The sequence below is a fragment of the Carya illinoinensis genome, chromosome 7 (genome assembly GCF_018687715.1).
Source record: "Carya illinoinensis cultivar Pawnee chromosome 7, C.illinoinensisPawnee_v1, whole genome shotgun sequence".
NCBI lineage: Eukaryota > Viridiplantae > Streptophyta > Magnoliopsida > Fagales > Juglandaceae > Carya > Carya illinoinensis.
Window position 1 is genome coordinate 28,052,803 of NC_056758.1, and position 11,396 is coordinate 28,064,198.

Below are 11,396 nucleotides of genomic sequence, written 5' to 3' on the forward strand. Positions count from 1 at the left end.
ACGACTACAGACAATTGTGCCAAAATAAACTTAATGTTCTCTCTGTTAAGAACGTCCTTGAAACAATAACATAACTGTTTGAAATATTTTCTTTAGAGCTTTCCATGATTGTAATATATAAGTACAAAGCATCTGTGTGATTATAAATACGTTTGTGGAGGAATTATTTGTGTTATAGTTACGAATACTTTACCGATAATATATGTGATACGTGTTGTAAACAGGTAAAAAATTCTTAAAATATAGATTAAACTCTTGACTGTTTATAGTTAAAGATTTAAGACATAACAAAAATCATCCACTGGGCCCACGTGCATCGCTCGTGGTACCTTACTAGTATATATAAAATATATCCATGTAGATAAACCTTGAGTGGGTAACATGCAAGTAATCAGAATTCACGGCCTTCCTCACCTCATCGCACTAGACACACATCATGTGGAGCAGAGGAAGAAGTGTCGGTTGGCTTTCCATTTCATCCAACAAACGAGTCCCCTTTTTACTTACATAAACGCTAAATTCCCAGAAATATATTAACTCTATATGCCTAGTGTCTTCAAAATTCGCAATATTTCCTACACCTATATCTCCCATTTCTCATCACTGGACAACTAGCTCTGGTGGTGAACCAGGGGCATAGCGAACAAAGCCCCTCCCGCCAAATGCGGGACGCATGACAGCATCATCAAATTTCCGCCAATAATGGTGTACAGTGTTAGTCGGGGTGGTCAACAGCATACGTAAACTAGGTACCTGAGGTATGTTGGTACCACCAATGTCAGCCTCCGACTCTTGTCCAATGAGAAGTGGAAGATTTAGGGACTTCTGAGAAGAAAAATCAGACATCATCGTGCTTCCCGAGTGCTTCTGCAGTGGAAGCAAGAATCTTACAAGACTCTTTGTCAGTAATCCACCCACCTGAAAATGACCATAAAATCGAAGATGAGTTACATAACAAACATCATGAGACAGAGCTTGTCCGATACAGTTATCATCTTTCATCATTATCTTCTTGCCAAGATGACACACATAACTAACCGGGCCTGGAGTTATCCTTTATTATGTTCTTAGTAGAAGCAAGCCCAATCATAGTCAATTGGCAGTTATGACCGATTCAAGGATGGAAGGATACACAAATGCTTGGAGGTATGGTGGTAAGAGTCCCTATTGTAAGAATGTTGAAAGCCAATGATGGGAATCAAATTATGTGAAGCTACAAAGATCCATAGAAGTGCCAATTTCACTGCACACAACCTCACTAGATGAGCCACAGCCAATGATGTTGTTGGATGCATTCCCAATACAGATCATCCCACCTCATATATTCATTCAACATCTCTCATTCAAACCTCCCTGACACTACCTTTCCTACAATGTTTGCACATGACAGGCATCTTCTAGAGAGAAAACAAGAAGCATTACCCATGAACCTCCCTGAAATTAGTGACTTGCTTTCCTTTCCTTTGCTTTCTTGCCCGTCAAAAAAAAAAACAGTAAGAATCTTTATGGTCCCTGGCAAGGGCTTTGTTCTATTCATATAGTCAGACAAAAATAGTACCAACAAAGACTTATTGACCAATATGTGATGAAACCAGACTCTTGCACTTCAAGAATCTCATGCCAAAAAGGGAAGAAAAAACCATTGAACCACTGAACTATTAGATGTTCTAATCTTCCAAATGCAGTTATAAATGTATTGACTTTAACTTCAATATTTAGTGACCACATTAACCTAGTGTTAAGAAGGAAAGGGAGGGAAGGGAAACCACAAGCATGATACCATATGTGGATAGGTCTGAAATAGTATACATTGAAATTAGGCACATCACTGCCAGAAAAAAAAAAAAAATTATTCAAGCAACGGACCCCTACAAGACCTCCTTCCTCATCCTCCTATTCATACGTCTATCACAATTTTAATGACCTTAACCTGGTAGTTGACGAAAGAATGGTACTGGAAACCACACACGTATAATTTAAAATACCTTATTTAGATATGGCAAATAATCTTGTAAGAGAACACTCCAAAATCTAAAACTTCAACCTCACTAGAATCAGGTTTCTTACCACAGTAGTAAAAAGAACAATTGTGATGGTGCTGGTGATCATTATTGCATTCCCCAGCATTTGAGTATGCCCTGACCTAGCGAACTGCACACATCATAATAAGACTTCATCAAAGGTAATAATAATCATAAAAGAGTAATGTAATTTTATGACTACATATGGGAGTGAAGGATACTCAACAGTATCATTCACCCTAAAGTGAAAAAACATTATACCAAGGAAAAATGCACCAAGAATTAAGGAAAATGCCATCCTCACCACTAGGACAAACATAATTACGAGCAAGACAAAGTGCTGTGCCTCATGTAGTCCCACATAGACCCAGCATGAATATGGCTCCCAACTCAAATGTTGAGAGTGGAGCAGTAACACTGTTGATAAGTAGCAAAGTCAACTTGTCCCAATTTTACCTGATTATAAGCAAGTGCCACAGATACAGCACCTCGCATGAGTCCAGCCCACCAAATGGTCACCTGTTTGACTTATATTAATGAGTCATTAAGAATTAAGGGAGATGAAAAGCTCAACACAAGATACCAAATATCTACCTGCTGCTTAAACCCAATTTTGTCATTCTGAGACTTCTTAGTTAAGTTGGATATAAAACATAGGGGGAATATAAAAGCTGCCCGTCCAATCAGAACCAAGGCAAGCAATATTAAACTCACCCCAACCGATGTCCCAGGACTGTGAAAACACAAATGTAGCTCATGTTAAAAAAATGGCACACTCTTGCAACAAGCAACTTACATTGAAAATCATTGTGACAACTATAAAATAACTTCAACCTTTCATAATCCTAAAAACAAGGGCAAGTGTAGGCAGGATGAGCATATCAATAACGTATAAAGATAAACAGGGAAGATTAAGTTATTAGATTGTTCTTTTGGCGCTGGCAGACACTACCTCTTGCTTACTACTGTCCACTTTTCCATGTCCAACGCATCCATACCAACATATAGGAAGATGAAAATCTGTGAGACAAATGACAATGTTGCAAAAGTGTGCCTGCATAGAGGAAAAACAGGACAGGGAAAACATCTCATTCAACTGATGTAGGGAGGAGAAATTATCATGCAATGGAGGAAAAGAGTTTGTCTCGATAGTTAACATACTTAGTTGTGACTCTTGAACATTCAGTCACATTATGCCATGTGTAGTGTGACATGACAATCCCGCAAAAGAACACAGTGAGAATACCACTCAGATAGAACAGCTGGAACACAAGTTTTAACATCAGCATTAGAATGTTCAGTCATGTGAAATCCAATTATTATATCTGAAACAAAAGTAATCGGAAGTTTCAGCTCAACATATTTGAAAATCTCACTTCAGCCATCATGTATGAAAGGTAAGCCATTAGAATCATAAGGGCAACTTCACGATCAGTAGAGTGCCTGGAAAAAATTTGACAACATAAATCATACTAAAACAAAAGACTAAGAGAATAGAAAACTGTATTGTGTTCTCTTTTTAGTAATCTTTCTCCATAAATCATACTAGATAATTGCTATACATAGAAAACCTTCAACACACCCACATAACTCGATTAGCTACTTTAAATAATTGTTGATTAATTTTTTAATTGATCATAATAATCCAAAGTTAGAAACCAATTCCTAATTTAAATGGGTATGTAGCCAAAGATTAGCTCAGCATATTCTGAAACAAAAGGAAATTAAGAAGGTTAAGAACAAATTGAACAACACCTATCATATTTAGGTGAACTCTACATAACTTGTGATCCCCCATATGATAAGGATAAGGGTAGGTACTATATGGGATTACGCATTGCTTGGGAAGGAGACCTTCTTACTCTTTACAAGGTTCCCATGGGGCTTCAACTGTATCATTGACCGGTCCTTTTGGCATATAGGTCATGTGGCTTGGATCTTCCGTTGAAGCGTTACAAATGGTATCAGAGCCAAGTTTTATTCATCAAAGAATACCACAAAGCTTACATGTGAACTTTCGATACCATAATAAAAACAAATAGAAACCAAAAGAAAAGAAACTTGACCGACATAATTAAAAACAGATAAAAAGGCAATTACTAGCTTTTATCTACCTGCCAAAGTACAGTTTCCTTATTATGTACGCACTAAGCAATCCAACCTGCAAGTAGAAGATACAAAATGTCAGTAGATAGGATTATGCTATATGCATCTCATATGTCCGGCAAGCCCCCCACCCCTAAAACAACTACATCCATAAATAAAATATTGCTTTTGTCCCAAATGAAATTGTTGCCCAGGATAGCTTGGATATCACTTATTTAAATCTTCTGGGTGAGTAGAGACACAGATTTAGGCCTCATTTGATTACACAGATGAGACGAAATGAAAATTGAATAAAATATTTCTAGAATATAATTTTTTAATATTATTTTGTTTTGGGATTTGAAAAAGTTGTATTGTTTTTTGTATTTTGTTGGGAGTTTAGAAAAATTGTAATGATTAGATGAGATGAGATGGTTTCTGAAAACAAACCAGGCCTTAGACTTGCCCACATGTAAGATGTTAATAAAAATTTCTTCTCTCACCTCATTCACAAGAGGATACTTCCTGAATTTATTAAGTACTATTGTTAAGTTAAAGGGCCTCAAGAGCACAAAGAACGCAATTCATAATTCATGTCACCATATGAAAGGAATTAACATTGCTAACCCTAAATTGAAGCAATAAGGCAATGCAAACCAGAGAAAATGAGCACACAGTACATTTGAGTGCATGCACACAAACCACAAATGCAGAGAGAGAGAGAGAGGCTAGAGGGACTCACTCCTATCCCCAGCACCGTGCTGGTGAAGAATAAATATAAAAAGTTGCCAATAAATTGCAAGGCAATGGTTGAGGTGATATGAGAAAGGTCAAATCTCTGGATTGCATTGAAAAGTACTACAGACGTGGCATCATTAACTACACCTTCTCCAAAGACTAGACTATACAGTAAAGGTGTCTCTTCCTGATTAAGAACCTGTCACATTAGATGGAAATTTAGAAAAGAAATTGTTTTCTAGTCTTCCAAAAAATTTTAACTACTGTACACAACCACTGCCTTCACAATATACTCTTACTTGTAATGTGCAAACAGAATCTGTAGCTGAAAGGATAGCTCCAAGTGCTACAAATAGTGAAGTCAAAAAATAATCATGGAAGAGTCAAGAGAATAAAACAATATAATAGATACCACGTTTTAAACTTAAGTGAAGATATAGCTTGCAGTGATGCAGGTACTTTTTTGCAGACAATCGTAGGTATGGTATTGGGAACAGTGAGTGTCAGACACAGACAGACACACAGAGAGAGAGAGAGCCATGAACTTAAAGAGTCCAGCTTACAAGGGGTTCAACAAAATATTTGCATGCAGGTCAGTATTCCAACCCAAAACATAAAGCAAAGAGGTATGTGGAGTCTTTTGCTGCCCCACCTTAAAATTGTAATCAAAAGGCCCCGTACCAATAGAAAACGCAAAAGTTTAAATCAACATAACAAAGTGATAGAGATTACCAAGATAATCTCCAATCTCCAGGAAACCAATATCCAATTTTTTGAATAGTTGTAGTGAACCTGGATCAAGATTTCAAAAGCCAAGAATGTCAAAAAATATAGTTCTGAATAGGTACCAATAGGACCAAATATAAAGTTACAAACCAGAAACAGTTCCTTTTTCTTTTCTTGACTAACTAGAATTATTTTATTTTTCATTTTTGGTGGTACCTTCTCTCTTTCCATCCCAAGAATGGCGTGAATACTGACATTGTGATGATAAATGTGAACATGACATTGATATCCATCAAAAACATTCATGCACAAGTCCTACCCGGTACCATTTAGTAGTCAACTTGAAAAAACATAATTTTGCCGACTGCTCCAAAGCATGCATGTATGTCTTGAAGTAAATATCACAAACCTTTGCTGAGAACATGCACAATACAGTTTTTCCCGAAAGAGGTTTACAACATATCAAAAATCTTGAGTTTCAGAGTGTTTTACATTCAACCTTGTAAAAAAATAAAAATATGTTCTTGATAAAGTGCAACCTCATAACTAGACAGAATAACATTACAGCAGTTTTCTTATCATAAAACCCAGCATCCAGCAGAGAATGAACCCTATTACTTTCTAACAAAGAATATAAAGCTACCTATTGCGTCATGACCCAAAGGATTATGCATTACGATTAAATAGAATGCTTGAAACTGTTAGCACCGGAACCATTCCCATCAAAAATTGTGTCCTAATGTTCAGATTCATAAGTTACTTAAAAAAAAAAAAAAAACAATTCAGATTCATAGTTTTTTTAATCATAACGATCACTAGAAAAGATCCACTACCCATCTAGGCATGACCAACTTAATCCAAGTAGGCTAAAACCAGTATGCCAAAGGTAGCTACTTCAAAATGTAGTAACAAGTGATCCACAATTTTCCCATCCCTCTTACACATGCAGCATTAAATAATAATTACAATATGTCACCTCCTAAGTTTATCCAGTGTGAGTTTTCCCTAAGCCACCACCCAGGCAAACACTGCTGCTCTCAGTGGGGTTTTACTCTTCGAATGTTCTCCCATGGGAAATGCAACCATTTGTGGAAATGTAACACACGATAAAATGATTTATGTTCAAACACACCAGTCTGATGGGACCCAAAACAGCTTTTATTCTCTCCCATATCTCACACTAGCTGGGTACAACTGGGTAAAGAATGATACCAAAATATTCATCTCCCAACCATGTGTTGCACTGAAAAATCCAACTCCCCAATAACTATAACCATCTCAGAACTGCAAATAATCAACCAACAAAGCATTTTTCACCCGTGCAAAGATACATGACGAAGATAATCTTCTGTTTCCCAACAGACTTAACATTATCTAAGAGTGGCTTTCTATATATCAGATACTTTCTAATGCTTCTATTGCAATATCAATTGCAATGATTTTCATAAAGAAATCTAGCAACACGTTGTCTCTGATGTAGAACAGATTACAGAAAGATACATAGAGAAAATTGAAAGAAATAAAGTTCAGAGGGATTCATGCTGGAGCTATGTTGATGTTAGGGTCGACTACCCTTCAGCTGGATTGATACCAATATCAGTCATACTTCAGCTGGGTTGATGCAAATATTGGCAACCCTTCAACCATAGGTAGTAGGTACAACCATACATATAGTATAGAGGTTGACCACCACATCGACTACCATTCGACCGAACGTAATTATAATTATATTATGTTTTGAGGAGAGCCAGCCTGCATCCTACTGTTGAATACAAAACATGGTTTTCTTCATTGTGTTCTTTCTCTCCTTGTAGATTGAAAGATCCCAAGAAAGGACATGTTCTTCTTTTATTGAACCACCTTCCACCTTATCAGTCTCCCTCATGTAATCTTTCTTTTTTATTTTATAATAACAGAAAATCTATACAATTAACGCAATAACATGTCACAGGGTGCTATAGTCAATTTAACTAATATGGAAAAATAGCAGGCGGATCCTCATGCTAGTGTGCATAAACACTCTCTTTTAGTCAGTAAAATGCATGTATGTAAAACCCATATACCTGTGTGCCATGCATATATTTGCACAAGAAGCAAAAGATCAGTCAGTCATATAACAATTAGCAATACAACATCATGTATTTAAGACTGCATGGTTACCATATTTATCTGATGTAAATTGAATTCTGAACATACCTAGCGTTATGATGAAGAAGGATATTAAAGTACCAACAGCACCAAACAAAATGATTGTAGAAAAATTTCGGAAAAAATGCTTCTTTTTCATCTGAAAACTGGACAGGAAAAACATCTGATCAGAAGCTAAGCATCAAAAAATTATTTTAACATGGTAAAGAACGTTCTTTAAGACAGGAGTTGAAAATATGATATGCCAATCCAACCACAATCCCCTCACATCAATAAAAATTGACAATAATAAACACAGCAAAGCAAAAGAGAATAGGTCTATCCAAAAACAAGAGAGGAGAATATCAACATTCAGTTCAAGTTGAAAGAAGCAAAGCTTTATGCTATCCCTGATTACAAACCGTGGTCCATGAGAACAGAGACAAGTGAAGAAAAAAATTAAAACAAATGCAAAGATGCTAATAGACTTCACATAAAAAGCAGATAAACAAAGATATGAACCACTACTACTAGTATCAAGAAAATGCTGCAACGAGACAAGACTTGGATACTATACACTTAAATCTTCAAGCATATATTTCGGACCTCATGGAAATCACGAGAAATGCACTGAAGTAGCAACATTGAGATGTAATGAATAAAGCAAAAGGCATTAACTAAAAAGGTGAAGGTCGTAACAGAGAACAAAACTTACCCAGCATTAAATATAATAGGTGGAAGGAGATAAATAAAGAACAGTTCTTCATTAAATACTAAGACGTGAGAGCTTTTCCCCTGAGTACTTAGTAGGATTACAACTCCACAACAAAGGCCCTGCAACCAACCCACAAATAAAAATTAAAATAAAAAAGGACAGAGTTCCATAATACTGCATAAAGTAGGGATGATTTAAGAAAAATATATCCAACCATAATTAAAAGTATAAGGCCTATGCCTAATACCATATAAGGTAGAGATACTCACAATCAGAAGGGCAGAAATTGATTCGGTCAGCCACTGACTCTTCTCTAGAAGATGCCCGATTATAATACAAGCGCTAAGAAGTAACACAAATAAAGTTATAGCATCAACCGAGACTTCCTCAGGTCCTGTCATTCCCAAACTCATCAGAACAGACCCCAAAGTGAAACCCTGAAGCCACCTCGATCTCAAACAGGTCCAAGAAATAACTGTTCATTGACACAAAGATTTATGTATATTAAAAGTCCATTGACATTTTTCGGTAACAAGTTAACAACAATTTCTTGTAACTATAAGATTCTTCAAATCTATGTAAGCTCAGCATCCAAGTTTTACCGACAGGACGAAAACTTCAGATCATGGAATTAAAACAATGAAATTAAGGATAGATATCAAAGAAAGTTTATCAAATTTGTACTGTTTACTAGAGATATTAGAAAGATAGGATTAAACAACCAAACAGAGTCCTCTAATTAAACATTCGAAGAGGGAGGGAAAAAACTTACTTGAAACGGTAAAAACATCCGCTAAATCTTGGTTATATTCAAGTGTACCGAAATATACAGTTTTTCAATTTAAAAAGAAACGAAAAGGATTTTAAAAACCGCGGCTAACAGAATACATGCCAACAATATTCAGCCTAAACGAAGTTTGATTATTCGATTGGAAGTAGAACAAAGAAGCGCCGACCAGAAATCGTAAGCCTCGAATTCTTCTACTTTTTACAAATTTCATCGAGTTTCTCAGCAATCAAACAAAAAAAAAAAAAGTTCACAAAAAGTTCCACGTCACTGAAAACAAGACCACTAGTCAAAGCCAATTTATTCCTTCCATTTCCTTTTACGCTAATCAATTTCAGTTTGAAGAAACAAAAACAACAAAACAAAAGATAGCTTAACGCCTACGATATCGCTTTCTTTCCTTTTCCTCCATTTTCTCAGCAAGCAGCAAAATCAAAACCTACGGCAAAATAATAATAATAATAATAAAACCTAGCCGCTAACGATTTTAGCTGTTCCACATTTTTATTTTTATTTTTATCTTTTTAAGAAGCCGAAGATAAATTTATGAAAAAAAATTTCATCAGCAAGCAACAAATCTGAAACAAAAACTAGAGCTACTCGTTTACCTGGAACTCCCTTCGCATCGTAATTTCTAGACGGTTGATCGTCTGTTGGCGCTTGGACAAGAACAAGAAGACTTGACACAGAGAGAGAAGAGAGAGAGAACACAACGGACGGAGTCAGAGAGCTTGAAGTTGAAACAATTTTGAAGACCGGGAAAGTAAGGTGAAGGAGGGAGTTTTTCCTTCTCCACAGCGCGGTGGAGAAGGAAAAATTGGGAGATCTGAGCCGTTGGATCAATTGACGTGGACGTATGAGGGTGAAAAGAATAAAAAAAGTAAATTCGGTGGGAGCCACTTGAAAACTTGTTGTGGAAGTTAAATTCCTATATTACTTTCCTAATGGGAAACGAAATTTCCTCCTGAGTTTGAACGAACGGTCACAATCGCGTGCGTGTGTGTGTTGTGTCCTTTTCACCGTTCGTTCGTTCGTTCGTCTTTATGAACATCCAATTTTCAAAACAAATATTCTCTCTATTTTTTCGCTTCGCCTAGATTCTCGGATATAAGACATGGAAAACACTAGTTCAACCGAGGATTTCCACCTAAATCCTCTACCGAAATTTATTTATTTATTTTTTATTTACTTAATAGTTAAATATATAATTTTTTTCTTTTTAAAAAAATTTCTAAATAGTTTTAAAAAATGTTTAAAAATAAAGGAAAATGCTAGGATGCCCCTTCTTGGTGCCCCTCAAAGTGACCACTGGTCACAAATTTTTTTTTTTTTATAATTTTTTTTTACTTAGTGATTAAGGAAGTGATTTTAAGTGTATTGGTATTTTTTTTATATTTTTTAAAAATATTTAAATATATTAAAAAAATCTGAAAAGAAAAATGAAAAAAAAAAAAAAAAAAATTTTTTGCTGTGCGGTCAAAAGGAGCGGTGCACTCTGGGCGGCAGAGTAGCACCGTCCAAAAATAAAATTGGCTGTATAGATGAGAATCCTCTGTGGAGGTAGCTCATTGGCCGATGGATGTGGTAAAAAATTTTAAGAAGGTTTGAAAATCTCTTTAGAGATAATTATTTATTGAATTTTTTGGAATGAGAGATCAAAGTTTAAATATTTTTGAAATAATGTTTATATTAGGATTTGTGAAAGTGGATAAGTAGAACTTAAATGATATTTTATTATGATTAATGTTAAATATAATTTTAAAGTATGTAAATTTCAAACGTTTTTTATAAAAAATAGTAAGATTCATAATTAAGAAAATAATTTTTTATATGGGTCAAAGATTTACTTTTTTTTTTTTTTAAAAAAAAAAGTGTGCATGATTTGTACACTTTAAATCATTAATAAAAAAATTTTTTTTTATTTTAATTTTTGTGTTTTGATAATATTTAATGAAAGGATTTGTCGAAAGTTGTTGGGGGAGTTGGATTCAAGATAGGAATTTGGGTCTCTTCCAAGGAAGTATTAAGCACCATCGAGTGTTGTGACAATGGCAACAACAAGAAAAAAATCACCTTAAACACCGTATAAGATGGGAATTCTCCCACCATATGGTAATTACTCAGAACGATAAAATTTCATTTTTTTCAAATTTATTGAAGAATAAATCGTGGTAGATAAAATTTCTCTTACTAATTT

The 11,396-nt window shown here is 35.2% G+C and overlaps 1 protein-coding gene across 2 annotated transcripts; it reads right to left on the reverse strand.

Annotated features, from left to right (window-relative positions):
* Nucleotides 1-285: 285 nt before the first annotated feature.
* Nucleotides 286-9,995, reverse strand: LOC122316555 (sodium/hydrogen exchanger 2-like). Of its 2 annotated transcripts, XM_043133169.1 has the most exons (15): nt 9,808-9,995; nt 8,682-8,887; nt 8,413-8,531; nt 7,767-7,864; nt 5,577-5,636; nt 5,144-5,190; nt 4,849-5,043; nt 4,136-4,182; nt 3,398-3,464; nt 3,183-3,283; nt 2,974-3,075; nt 2,616-2,754; nt 2,478-2,540; nt 2,068-2,151; nt 286-918 (listed from the first exon to the last, which is right to left on the reverse strand). In XM_043133169.1, the coding sequence occupies exons 2-15, from the start codon at nt 8,823-8,825 to the stop codon at nt 601-603; spliced, it is 1,584 nt and encodes a 527-aa protein (XP_042989103.1). In that variant the 5' UTR covers nt 8,826-8,887; nt 9,808-9,995; the 3' UTR covers nt 286-600. The 2 variants fall into 2 exon arrangements, with proteins under 2 accessions (XP_042989103.1, XP_042989104.1); XM_043133170.1 differs by lacking the exons at nt 7,767-7,864; nt 8,682-8,887; nt 9,808-9,995 and having other exon boundaries at nt 8,413-8,505.
* Between the last annotated feature and the right edge of the window lie 1,401 nt (nt 9,996-11,396).

Excerpts from the sequence above, each read along its gene's own strand:
- LOC122316555 (XM_043133169.1), bottom strand. The coding sequence starts at position 8,825 with ATGAGTTTGGGAATGACAGGACCTGAGGAAGTCTCGGTTGATGCTATA. Across the intron at positions 5,637-7,766 it reads CTTCTTCATCATAACGCTAG|GTTCACTACAACTATTCAAA; the intron begins GTATGTTCAGAA and ends ATCTTGATCCAG. Across the intron at positions 2,541-2,615 it reads AAATTGGGTTTAAGCAGCAG|GTGACCATTTGGTGGGCTGG; the intron begins GTAGATATTTGG and ends TAAGTCAAACAG.